General features: G+C 43.1%; 1 protein-coding gene across 5 annotated transcripts in view; it reads right to left on the bottom strand.

The window, feature by feature from the left end:
- Positions 1 to 14,295, bottom strand: part of PRKAG2 (protein kinase AMP-activated non-catalytic subunit gamma 2) — a 169,601-nt gene that overhangs the window by 101,223 nt on the left and 54,083 nt on the right. For all 5 annotated transcript variants that reach the window (XM_072328028.1, XM_072328030.1, XM_072328027.1 and 2 more), the window contains exon 2: positions 6,917 to 6,988. In XM_072328028.1, coding sequence (XP_072184129.1) covers positions 6,917 to 6,988 — 72 coding nt within the window. The remainder of the gene's footprint in view (positions 1 to 6,916; positions 6,989 to 14,295) is intronic.

Below are 14,295 nucleotides of genomic sequence, written 5' to 3'. Positions count from 1 at the left end.
TAACAACAGTATTCTCCTGCTCGCAGAATCCAGACATGGAGCAAATCGTTCTCCAATTCTGAGCAGAAGCAGCAGGATGTTTTCTTTTACTGCAATCACAACCTGCTACTTTCTCTCTATCGTGCCAGGCAGATGAATTAGTTAATTGCTGGAGCACCAGGGGCATGCTGCTAAATACACACGTGCGTGCTACTAAATTAATGGAAATTACTACAACAAATTCTTCTCCAGCTGTTCCACACATTAATTACACACAGGTTACACCCACTGACAAAGGATAAACACCTATGATTTTGCATCAGCTGGGAAGGCAGAAGAATCTCTGCCATGGAACAAATTGTAGCAACCCATGCAGCAGTTCCATGATGACTTCAGCAGGAATGCTGGAGGAAGGCTGCACAGCTAGATGGATCATCGGCCTGTTCTTCATGTGCTTTGGGTTCCTTCCCTGATGCAGGTGACAGACAGGTGGGCACAAAGAAAATCAACTTCTAAGCAGGGAATGGAGAAGCTGGAATAAAGCTCAATCAGCAGGAGGGTAATAGAAGAACACGAGTGCTACTGCAACCCTACCTATGTCAATGCATTCCCCAGAGAGGCTGGGCAGCCAAGCAGACACTCATGGTACATTATATGAGCTGCTTTGGTTGTTCAAGGTTAATCCAGTTACCTTACATAGTGCTGAGTAAATTCAGCCAAAAATGCTGCAAGGCTGCCAGTTTGCAAATGTTGGAGCACAAAAGGATCCTCAGCTGGGGACCAGGGAGGAACTGCTGTTTTACAAACTGAATGATCTTCATCAGGCTCCTAAAATATATCTAGAACAGGCTGCTGTTCAAAAGAAAGCAATAAAACGTGAGGTGCCTTGGGCTCCTTTATAGCTGGGAGACCAGCTTTCAGTTTCTTGACTGGAATGTAAAGTGATTGCTCGGCACCTGCCTGAGCTGGACAGCTCTGGAAGATTCCATCTCAGGAAGCAGCATCCTCATAGCTCCTTGGTCATTTCACCTGGCTTCATGGCCCTAACCTCCTCTTCCTTTCTCACAGCAATGTACAAGCCTTTCACTGATGGACCAGCAGATCTGCATCTTCATTTCTCATTTTTCAATGTACACCTCAATGACAAAACCCCAGCATAAACCAGACTGAACATGGCCACTCTGCTTCAAGTGGGTACGAGGAGCTGGCTCTATAGCAGGACTGTGCCTAAGCCCATTCTGGACCACAACCCTTAACCTCTCTTACATACTGCTACTCTTGATGCATTCCAAGTGAGCAACCATATATCTTGTGCTGTTGAGAATTACTTGTCCTGATGATCATCCAGACTTTCCTGTCCCTCCACCCAACAGTCTTCCTTTTGATAACAGCCTGGCATCTTTCCCTTCAACTGTTTTCTCACCTAACTTGCAATTCTTCATCTTGCTTTACAAGATAGATTAAAACACATCACATTTAATCACTGCCATATGGTAATCCCCATTGCAGCGCACTGAGACTAATCTATTTACACTTCACTGCAAACCATTCTCTCGTCACCCACACAAAACCCATCTCAGTCCTGACTCTTCTCTCACACACAAATCTTCCCCACACTGCCCTTTTCTTTCCCGTACTTTGTATTGAAAACCCAATCCCTCTTCTGTTTTGCAAAGTGTAGCCCTCTAGAAGAAGGCATTTGTGCTGACAACTTAAAATTTAAGGACTTCTTAACTGCAAGGAAGAGAAGAGTCCTGCCAAAGAGACGTGGCCAGAAAAATGAATGAGCCGTGCTGAGAAGACCAACCACAAATAGGCAGACTGTGCCAGAGCCCCGGAACCCTGCTTCTGCCCTCATCCCTTGCAGCACCTCACTTCAGCCATCTCTCCAGGCCCTTCCATAGCCTTCTACAGAGGATTCTCTCATTATCTGTTTCAGGAAACATGAAGTTAAGGCACTTCCTTGGATTTCCACTTTTCTTTCAAATTTGGACCAAGCCTTCTCTCCTTGGACACGCCATCTTTCTTGTTTGTGCTGACCAGCTCCTGCCATAATCCCTTCCTGTGTGTCATGGGACTTACACAGCTCAGTATCCCTGAGATATCCCCATCTCTGATTCAGTTGCTGGGGAATTTAGATTCATTTTCAGAACAGGCCAAAGAAAAACCAGTCTGGAATGTGAATGGGCTCAAGCTAAACTGTCTGAAAGCTTCAAAATGTTTCTGAATTTACATGAAAGCTATTAAATGCAATTGAGCTCTGCTCCTTTTTCTCCATCTCTAAGTAGTTAGGACACTTACGAAGCATTTGAATTTTTTATGCTTTTACAGCAGTGATTTATTTCACCTTAATTTTGCCTCTTCGCTTACAAAAATCCAGAAGGCAAATATCGCCTCCCAGCACCCTCATCAGGGACAGTAAGCACAATAAAGGACAGCACATGAGATAGATGTCTGCACTTATTTCTTGCCCTTGTGCTGAATCTCAACAAAGAAGCCCTTTAATAAACTTAATTGGATGATTCCCTTATTACGGTGGAATAAAAGAGCTCAGAGAATCACAAGAGCTGACTTCGTTAGACCAAAAGGTAATGAAGGACTTACTCTCCTGGGCACCATGTGGTTACATTCACCCCCATTAGTTCCCTTGGTTCTGCATGAGCAAGAACAATTGAGATGACAACGTGTTTTACAGGATCAGAGATGTCACTTCCCAAAATTAAAGCCCAATGACACTTCCCAAATTAAAACACAATGGGACGCGGCTGGCTGATCTGGCAGGCTCAGAGCGCCTGGCATGGCTGTAGGGTTGGGATTAGGTTTCCCACAGCAAGCAGGTCTGCTCGAAGGCAGGAGCAGGGCAGGGAGAGAAGAGCAGGGCTGGCTCCAGGTGAGAGCAGGATGGCTCCAGGCCCCATTTTCTAACCTAAAGTGTTTCTGGCAAAGCAGTGTAGGGCTGTGCAGCAGTTGTCACTTATGTCCTCATTCTGAGCCTCACTGCCGGTGCCTGGGACATGCTCCCTGTCCTTCCTGCTGAGGCCAGCTCACTGATCACAAAGAAATGGATAATTAAAAGCTGAGGAAAAAAAGAGATCAAAAGATTTGTTATCCAGCAAAGGAGAAAGGGGGTAAAAATTGGGTATTTTTTGCTTCTCCCCCCTGTTCTACAGTTTATGAGTCACTGCACAAAACAATACAATGCAGAGAGCAGAACCAGGACAAAGTGCTCGTCTGAGCCCATCAGCATCTTCTGCATTAGTGGCAGCAGAACTGTGGGATGATGACAAATACAGTCATAACAAAGCCTATGTTTTGCCCTATTGCTTTGTTTGCACATCCAAAAACCAAAGTAATCCTTCAGCCACGGTGTCACATCCAGAATCCATGTACAGCTGATTATCTGCAGTTATTCTCAACATCTAACCAAGCTTTGTGGCAGACTTCCCAAAATCCAGGGCTGCTCCCAGGTGTAACTGCTTCATTTGGACAACCCGAACTGCTTGCAAAATGTGTTTTAGTCACTCGGGTCATTTTGCACTGAAGAGTTTCCTGCTCAGAATTTACTACCTTCTCCGCCCTCGTTTTTGTATGAACTGTACACTGTATCAGTAATGAGCCTGTATTTCTTTCAAGTCACTGATAAAGTATTATACAGTATAACAACAGCATGTTTTCCCTGCCTAGAAACAAAATTTTCCACAGATGAGTCCCAACTCATTCAATCATCCAGGCTTTACTCACTTAATAGGCTCCCATGTCTGTTCAGCATCATTCCACTTCCTTGAATCTAAATGTCTTGTGTCTCTTCTTTATATACACGACACCAACGCTATTACATCTTCCAACCAAATTTATAAGCTCCTTGAAAACCCAAATTTGCTCGCTAAGAACTGTTTACCATTAATTCCAATCAGAATGAGTCTACTCTAATAGCATCATTAACTATCCAACATTAGACATTTCATTGTTTTACCCAGGAGTAATGTCACGCTGACAAATGTGCAAATTATCCTAATTGCAGATATTGTAAATATTAACAAAATAATTGCTTTTTTCCAGTCTTTTGCAACATCATCTCTGCTCCAATATTTATTCAAAATTAGCACTAGTTGGTCACAGAAAGCTCTCCCAATCCATTCAGATCAGAGTTGTTTGGGTTTAGCTGTAGCATCTTCCATCTTACATACACTTAAGTCAATCATGAGATAGAGTTGCCATTATCACATAAGATAAACATCTCACTTCTTCACCATGCAGAGAACAGTCACTGCATACTTCTTTTTCAAGCTTCCATCTGCAAATTATAACAAACATAATGATCCCGTGAGGCCATTTCTTCATGCCATTTCTGAAGAGTCTCGGTTTGAATATGGGGCAATCAGCAATACCACTTATTCTAGACAAAGCCACCACAAGTATTAAAGCACTTTGCGAGGCAGTGAGAAGTGTCAGAATACCTGCAGCTGACACAAGAGTTACTGCGCTGCATCACATCGTGCCAAACCTTCTGTGCGAGAGTCTGCGGAGTGTTACACTTTGCCTTCAACAGAGGAAGGTCAAAACCACCTCTGCCCCCCTCCTTCCTTCAGGTCATAAAGGAAAGAAAAATACATCCGTTATAATAATAACCGCGCCACTGAGAAGTGATTAAGGCTAAACTTCAGGAAATATGTGACACGTTCCCACCTCCGTCAAAAAATTCCTACATGAATCTGAACAAGTAATTCCGCACTCAAGTTTCCTGGCTGCAAAGTGAGGATTATTGTCACAGGATAATGATTGAGAGGCTCTCGCACATTAAAGTGCTGAGAATCCTTGTGAAAAATGTTAATACAATTTCTAAAAGGTTTTCACAAAGATCAGTGGTACTAAATTAATGGCAGATCAGAAAGGCAGGCTGTGAGCTACTCTTCTCTGACTTGAAATATAGCCCAGCTGACAGAAGTGTTAAGTGAAGGAAGAGAGATGTCCCTGATTAATTGCCAGTCTCCAACACTACTGATGAATGGAAAGGCTGTACTGCTGATGAAATACTGACCTACGGTGTACAAAAGGTACACATCACTTTGTGATTTCAGACTCGGACAAAGGAAACCCACTTTACATGAAGGAGAACAGTAAAACATGGGAACTTCTTGATGTTGCACCAGCAGGACCAGGAAAACTTTTAGTTTAAATTAAATAAGATACTGCAACCTGAAGGTAGCCATCAATTACTAACTACAAAGATCGTATTAAGGAGAAAAAGGCTGTTTAAGATGAGCTGCGATATATTTTATTTGATGATCTGTTTGTGCTTGGAAGTTGGGCACTGTCAGCTGGTCTGACAGTGAGTTCGGTTCAACACACGCCACAAAATGGTAAAAGCCTTACATGCTCAGTCAAAAAGGTCAAATAAATAAACCATGTTGGACGTCAACCCCAGCTTCACTATTATTTCAAAAGGAACCACACTCTCACATGCAGGACTTGACCCAAGTTTGGGGGGGAAAAAAGCAGCATGCATGAAAACCACTGGGGGAATGGTTTTAAGCTCAAGGTGGGAAGGTTCGGATTTGATGTCAAGGGGAAGTTCCTCACAGAGTAAGTGGAAAGGTGCTGGCACTGGCTGCTCAGAGAGGCTATTGGTACCCCATCCCTGGAGGTGTTCAAGGTCAGTTTTGATGGGGCCCTGGGCAGCCTAGTGTTAGATATGAAGGTTGGTGGCCCTACATGTGGCAGAGGTGTAGAACTTGGTGGTCCTTGAGGTCCCTTCCAACCGAAGCCATCATATGATTCTATGAAACTGCAAAAGGGGGTGACTACTTAAATGTTCTTCCAGTTTTTCCCAAGAAAACCACTCATTAAAAAAGTGTCCCCAGGTTGGTAAGAGAAAAAACAAGGAGTTCATAAATGGTAGAACTGAACTTGTTTAACAGTATGACAAAATATTACATGTGAGCAAGATCAGCTTTGATAGATCTTCTTGATCAGGATTGGGATTCATACAGACTTTTCACCTTTCCTTGGGGAAAATTCAAGCTCCAGTTAGGAACACCTGCACTCTTTCAGCATGTCATATTGGCCACTTTATTCAGACCCACCAAACAAGAACATTCTGGTAACTCTGTATTTGAGCTTTCCTGGCACCTACAAGAATTCCCCCATGTTTGTCAGTGACTCCTACAGCACAGTCCTAAAAAGTCCAGCCCAGAAAAGAACAAGGCCAATGTTATAAACATATTCAGCTAGTGATGGATTGCAGAAGTTGTTTTTATAAACAACTGTCCTTTGCCACGAGGTGCAAAGGCACAGAGATCCACGCTGTCAGCAGAATGAAATTATTATCATTCGAGAATGCAGATTAGCTTCACTAAGGAGATATTTATTGTTTCACCTGCCCTGAACTATAACTGCAGACTCACTGACAAATGGCCTCCCTACAGAAAGGTTCGTATCCTTGTAAATACTGCCACAAGTTTGCTGTCTATCTACAGGTTAGCTTTTGAGATGTCTATATTGTTCAGAAGGGTATTGCTCATCGCCAAGTCTGTAACTTGGTTGGTCGGAGGTCTAAATTTAGCAAATCAACTCATATGTCAAAGCTCTGTGAAAATTATGAGCACAGGAACCTGAGGCACTGCACTTCTGCAGCAACACCACACTTTCTGGTAGCTGCTTTCCTGACAATACAGTAATTCAGTATCACTCCATCAAATTACAATGTTATGCAACACATCTACAGTATCTATAGGAACTGAGGTCATCGTTCTTTACAGGTGGTAGCTATAAGCACTGTCATGATAAAGCCTGCAGAAGTCACAGTGTTTGCCCAAGAGTACTGCTTTCAGTAGGTAAGTGGCAGGAAATATTAAAGCCCTGAGACCTTTCAAAGTCTGTAGTTATAACCAAGGGACTCAGCAACTACAGTGAAGGTACAGGTTTGGAAATGTCCTACCTTACGAGAAGCATTTTTGTCTGTGTTCTCCACATCACCGTCCAAGAATGGCATGGCAAAAGAGCTGAGATCCTGATGGGAGAGAGAAGAAAATATTATGTCCTACAGTAGCGTTCCTTCTATCAGAGCATCCTATATCTGTAGCCCACAGTTCTACCTCCAAAGTGCCTGCTGCTTTACCAATAGCTACTGTTGGAAAGGATAACACAGGATCTGACATTTCTCCTTGCATGGCAAGAAGAACAGATTTAAGTAACTTGTGAACAGAAAGCCCTCAGAAACAGTCCCAGTGCATCACTATCAAAAGGCACTCAGCATCTGCACAGCCACAGTGGAAGGTTCTGTGCAGAAAGTTTCAAAGGGAGCTACCCAAATCCCACAGAAAGATATTGCAGGAAATTACAATCTAACTGTAGTCCCCTGCTCAGCAAAAGACCTACATGACCTTTAGTGGGGATTGCAGTCTCTCTTTAAGGAGTATTTATGGTGATCAACAAAACCTGAATGAGAATATGTCAGCATTCTCAAAATGCAGATGTGGTGTCTGAGGATGGAACAACCAACACAGGGCAGAGAGGAGCCCCCTGTTCTGTGCTACTAATGAAAACAAAGCCATAAAAGAAGCACGCATGCTCATCTTTAACTAACAAAAACAAGTTGCAATTATGTTCTACCTCCTGCCGTCTGTTCTGTTTATGCTACCTCATGTCCCAGCCATGGGATTTTTAGGGCTCCTTTGTAAACGCATAATGAAGTTTTCTGTGTTAGTGTCAAGTTTAGCATCTGTTTGATCAAAAAAGTAGATAATGAGTAACTCCATGAGCACAAGCACGGGTTGGCAGGACTGTATGCTGAAGAACTGAGGCTTGCATCCCAAACCTTGCTCTCAATGTCAGGAAAACACGTCCACCGCAGAACCTGCCTGGTGCAAAGCATCACCCTTTAAATGCAATGATTCAGTGCTTCTCCTCCACCACATCTGCATCTCATTTAAAATTGTGTAAAACAAAAATAAATAGCAATTTCACATAAACCTAATTTGAGATTAAATAGAGCTTAATTAAAAATTAGCACAGGCTGGGATGTCTGCAAGGCTTGCTTGCCAAAGGCCTTCAGAATTCAGAACAGCCACGAGTCTAATCACATCACATTGTATAATCATGCTAAATCCAAACTGCTCAAAAATGTGTATAATTCAGGCATAATCCTTGCAAATGTTTGAAAATATTCTAGTTGCATAACGAACAACAAAAATAAGGAACAAAATACTGAATTACTGGAAGCGAAGCATGTGGGAGTAAGTCATGCCAAGCTGGAAAGGGAAAAAGAAAAGCAAACCCAAACTGGCCTTGAGTCAGTAGGACATAAACCAAAGCATCCATTGCACACCAGTGTGCTCTAAGCAATACTCATGCAAATTCAAAGCACCGACCGAGCTATATAATGACACCCTCATCGCCGCACGTCGACGTGTGTTTCGTGTCATGTTCAGTGGAAATGGAAATGCAAGCAAATATCTCAAAACCAAAAGAAGAGTTGACTCATTTCAGCTTATGTTTTCACTGTTATCAAGATTTGACAGAGGCTAACCCAGGCACCACAGGACCTTAAGCACTTCTGTATTAACCTGCTTATTCCTACCATTAATTAAGAGCAAAATGACTTACATACTCCAATAAAATTAATCGGTTGTAAGCAGTGTTTATAAACACTGTCAATAAATAAATTAGTATATTCGTATTACTGCAAGACTTAAACAATACATCTCCGTGAAGAAGCTTAAGAGCCTAATGGAAAGTTACACAAAAACACATCCCCTTGTGTTTACTTTAATTTAGCCAAAGGATTTACCAACATTTTCCTCTACCCATCTTTAGTAGTGAAGAAGCTGGAATTTGATGAGTGCTAAGTCATTTTCCATGCAATAAATCAAGAAAATAATCTCTTCTGATCTCCACATGTTAGCGTCCTTTTATTGCTACTTTTTAATTTGCAGAGAGTAAACCTCCTGCAGCTTGGGAAGGCTGAAGCCTGGGAGAAGAAAGTGGGTTTTGAAGGGACATATACCTAGCAATTAGAGTAGACAAAGCTGGCCAAGAAACCCAGAACAGCTGGGAATGAAACCATAACTTCACTTTTGAGCAGAAGCTTTCAAAAACAGGAAGAGGTAGGCAGGCAGAATTATTTTCCAATGAGCAAAATTTCAGCTGCCAGTTACAATTCCAAGCTTAAAAATGGATACATGCTATGTTCTGGAGCCTAAAAGTATCATGAAACCCACCTGATGATTTCAATCTAATTTGTAACTGTTAGATACCGTGGAGGTATGTTTTCCTCATCCATTTTTGAATGCAGAAATAGAAGATCTCTACTTCTAAGCAGAAATTACTGCAGCTATACCAGAACCCATCGGGACAGCACAAGACTCCTCTTAGTCTGCTGGAGAGCGTCTTAAGCAGGATTTTGAGTGCTCTGACGAAGCCTGTAATTGCAGCTGCTACCTAACAGTTTCTTCATCTTCTACTTTCTCGTGGGACTGCAGTTACTGAAGGAAAGAATGGGTAGAGCAAAAGCCAAGCTACAAACACTGCTCTCTCAGTTCCAACCACTTGGTTAAGCAAGGAAATATCGCATGCTTGTTTTTTCTTTACGTGAATCTCTGCAGACAACAGACCAGATATCTACTTCTTTCTTGTGTCGCTCTTCATTCAGAAGAATATGTAGCTACAGGATGACGATACAATACTTATTTAAAAAAAATAAAAAAAAAATAGTTTAAAAGTGTTCATAGAATCACAGAATGACTTTGGGTTGGAAGGGACCTCAAGGATCACAAAGCTCCAACCCCACTTCTACATTCAGGGCCACCAACCTCCATATCTAATACCAGACCAGGCAGCCCAGGGCCCCATCCAACCTGGCCTTGAACACCTCCAGGGACAGGACACCTACAGCCTCTCTGGGCAGCCTGTGGCACCACCTCACCGCTCTCCTGGTAAAGAGTTTCCCCCTGACATCCAACCTAAATCTTCCCTCCTGCAACTTAAAACCCCTCATCCTGCTGTCATCTACCTTTTCAAAGAGTTGAAAGTGTTGCAAACTTTCAAAGTGTTTCAAAACACCTGTGGTTCTTCCTTACAGGCCAGTGGTGCAGCCCTAGCTCTTAGTGCTTATCTGTCTGCTCTGATCTGCTTCCAGCTGATTCACCTACTAGGCTTGCTCTGCAATTAACCTGGGATTTAAGCCATTATTGGACAGCTTTCTCACTCTCAGAAAAAAATGGTGTGGATATTCTCCAATAGCTCTCTCCAGGGGCTCTCTCTGCTTTGCTTTGTATAAGTGCCCTAGAAAATCACATGGTTCTGGGCAGATATTAAGATTCTCTTGCCAGAGGAATCCTTTGATGCATTGGTAGGGGAAGAGACCTTCTCATTTGCTACTGCAGAGCCCTGGCCAAAGAATGAGTTGCATCACTCCCTGTATCCATCAGTTCTGTACTACATCCTTGGATAGAAAACTTCTTTTGGGATCAAAGTCTATGGCTATCTTTGTAAGGAAGGAAGGACACCAGCAACTGCAGCTCCTAGTGGTGATAATCTGGAATTAAGGCAATGCAACTTTATATCCACAAGGCCTCTTCACGTTCATATACAGACATACACAGTGCTGCGCCATTGCTTCCTGAGCCCTCTTTTTCTTTGGACAGCCCTTACATCGCAATACTTGGAATTATGTGAAAAGAAGAAAAAAAAAAAAAAAGTTGTTAATTGGTATCTTGGGAAAACAAAACAAAACAGAATAATTTTCTCAGAACTGCTTTGGAGAACAAGGAAGAAAACCACACTGTGCAAAGCAAATATATTGGCTGGCAAAATGTAGCCAAATAGCAACAGGAGCAAGATCTGGTTGGCCAAGCCAATTTTTCACCTTTTCCAGCCAGTTTCCCTGTTTCTTTCCTTACCAGGGAGAATTCCTGCCAACAAAGCCTGCCCAGACACTGCTCTGGACGCTGCTGCAGCTGGGGACCTTGGTGTCAGAAAAGAGTTTTCAACAGGCAGAGGCAACAAGCTTAAGTAGCAGACCACTGAAGCCTTGAGTCCAGTAAACAAAATAGAATGAAAAGGATTCCTTTTTATTATGGTTTTGCTTTAAGGCTATTTTAGCAGCCAGGCTTCTAAAGCTCCTCTGTAATAGCTGAAGCCAAGGAGCCAGCCAAGCACTCCAGGGTGTGCAGGGATGGACAAGTAATAGACCCATTTCTGAGGTGTTTTGGGTGGGAGTAAGACATTTTTATGGCCCCAACCAGCAGTCGTCTGGAATTTCAGCGATGGGTATTAAAAGAGTATTTCACACACAGCTCCCTGCTGCCAGCCTTTGCAACCAGCCTTCCAAACACCCAACACGGCCACGCAACATCTGCTCGTGTCTCTGGTGGTGGGTCCCTGCCCCATGGCCATGGCCAAGTCTTTGGCGTGGTTCAGAGGTGCCTCAGGTTGGGATGGCTTCACAGCAACACCATGGCCTATTCCTGCTGGAAGGCTGAGCACTTCTGCTGAGCAGCTCTGGAGTTCTGGTGTAGGCGTTAGCAGCACGCAGTTCTGATCACGGATGGTGTCGGCTATGAGACATCGTTCTTCTGTTTCAATAACTGCTGTGTATGCGCTGGGGTTGCACTGAATTGAAGGATGTGAGATGCCTGCCAGACTTTACAGTCATCTTGTGCAATGTAAATCAAGCAGAAGGTGGCACTTTACTAAGACAGCTTTCCAATATGGGGAGGCAGCTCCTTTAATAAGATAAATAAAACGAGATATCAAGAAATTAAGCAAAGAGTGCTGACAAGATCCCTGATCTCACAAAGCATTTCTAACAATTTCACTCCTCAGCACCACATCTTTACAGGGCTCTGAGGATCTCCTCCTCTGCTAACATTACCGAGCTATGAGCATGTCAGCTGTCCTACCAAGGACAAAGAAAGTCACACTATTTATTAATGTTAGTTATGAACCACTTCTTTCAGCTCGATCTGCACGCCAGCAGATTTCTTTTCAGATCAACCTTGGTTTGTACCTATTACAAACCTATGTAGAACTCTGAAGAAGAAATGTACTGTAGATGCTAATAAGCTGTGAGCAGAATCCAAAGCTTGGACTCCATGGAATAGGGTACATAGCTTGGCAGCTCTGACTGAATTAAAAACTACCTTTTTCAGAACAATCCTGTGTAGAAGCCTTAGAGGATTTATATCAAATCACTCAATTATTGCACAAAGAATTATTCTAAACTGACATATACAGGAATTTCTGTCCTTTTGATTTTGTTGTTTTGATGTAGAAGGCACAGTAGCATATAATAGGACCTGCCACATGCCTTTATTCCTTTAAGAGTAGGTTGCTCACTGCTTTGCTTTTCTCCCTCCCCCATGCCATCGAGTCTGCAGCATGTGTTTTGGAGAAAGAGGCATAAATCGCACTGTGAGGCATAGGATGCTGGTGACTAAGTCTCAGTATGACTCAATGGGAGTGGGCAGTAACAGATGTACAAAGCTGGTTAGATCTGTGCAAGCCAGCTTTGTACTTCACAGGGCGATTGCAATTTATTTGTGTGCTATTTGTTTTAAGGCTGTTCATATTTAAAAAGAACAACCAAGCGGACCTGGACCATTTGAGATGGTACAAAGACTTGAGTTTGTGTGCAGCACAATGGTGCCAGGGGCAGCGTGGTCTAGGAGTCAGCTGGGTGATTGTGCAGGAGCAGTTGCACACACACCAATGTCGAAGTGCACAGAGCACCAGACTTGAAATAACAAAGCATAAATCACCCTATTTTTTTTAACAAAATTAATCAAAATTAAGAGATGACCTGTCTGGGAGAAATGGAAATATTCAGTCCCAAAGAGGCACGATCTAAAAAGTTAAGGATTTATTGCTGGCTGAACTCCAGCACAGAACCCAATAAGTGAAAATCCATCCATCTGGTGATTATTCAATGTCCTACATTAGAAAAAACTTGGCAGTTTCATGTGCGACAACAGACACGGCAAGAACTAAAGAGCTACTGGAGCTGCTTCTCTCCATTTCTCACTCGTGGGTTGATGGTTCAAACTGCTGCTGTTTGACCTGAAAGAGCTGCTGACACTGAGAATTTCTCAGGTAAAGGAATAAAGAGAGCAATGAAAGCAATAATTCCTTAACAGTTCCCTCAAAAGAAGCTGTCTGAGCTGAGTTACCCTGATCATGGCAAACTGGCTGCCTGCAGCACATCCTTCTAAAGCTCTCAGTGTCGTTAAGCTCCGGCAGCCTACAGTAAATGCACCTTTTCTTCCAAGGCTGTAGACAAGATTCATCTAAAAACACTGTCAAGAGCCCATGGACTGGTTTTTGTTTGTCTCTCAGTGTCAGGCTTCAATTGCGAGAGCACATTCCTATGCTGTTCATGGAAAAAATGAAATTTTCTTTCAAGCCTGTGCTTTCCTGCCAGGATTCAGCCTTTGCAAAGCAGCCGAGTGTAGCCTGCAGAACATGGACTTGGGGTGGGATGCAGCCACTTCTGCCTGGAGCCCCATCCAGAATGCACAGAACTTAGAGGGGTACAGAAACACTGTTGTACTCTGAGCAGTAGATCACAGCCCATCAGTAGGGGCATACAACAGCCTGACCAGTCAGCTCCTTCACATGGAGAACAACGCGGCACGGGGACTGGCAACAAAAAAAAAAAAGAGCAGAGAAAGCAAATCAATGGGAAAAACGAAATTCTCAGCATTCTCTGTGACAGCGCAATCCACTCACAATGCCTGCAGCAGCAAGCTCCCGTGTATTCCCAGGCTGTGAGGGAAAGTGGTTGCCTTTAAATATTGCAGCCTGATTTACACGTATGGAGCTGTGTATCATCACCCTGGTGCTCCACAGACCCTGCTGGCTACACACTCGGATGCTCAGGCAACTTTCTCCTTTGAGGCATTTCCTCCAAGAAGAACAAGTTAAGACAGACAACGTGAAAGCAGAAGATAACATACCTCAGACCTGCTGAACGTGATCAGATGAATGACGAGGGAATTAAAAAACAACCAAATGAGACACTGCTATGGGGAGAGGCAGCAAGAGACTGCAAATGTTACCCTTCAGATGGCATGTGCTCCGTGCCAACAGAGTTGCTTTCCAGTACTTACATAAACACAACAAAGGATTCCAAGGTATTGCAGAGAGAAGAGCACATTTTCTATAAGGCAGAATGTCAGCCACAGTAGAACAGCAGAACCACAGCAAACAAAGGATGATCAAAATCAAACCTACAAAATGTACAGTGGCTTTGCTACAGCTTTGGTTTTAGTTTTAGCACCACACGTAGAAAGAGACCATTATATACAGGATGCTGAACTT

This window comes from Excalfactoria chinensis, chromosome 2 (assembly GCF_039878825.1).
Source record: "Excalfactoria chinensis isolate bCotChi1 chromosome 2, bCotChi1.hap2, whole genome shotgun sequence".
Taxonomy (NCBI): Eukaryota; Metazoa; Chordata; class Aves; order Galliformes; family Phasianidae; genus Excalfactoria; species Excalfactoria chinensis.
Note: the sequence above shows the minus strand (reverse complement) of the source record. Positions and strands in the feature narration are given on the sequence as shown.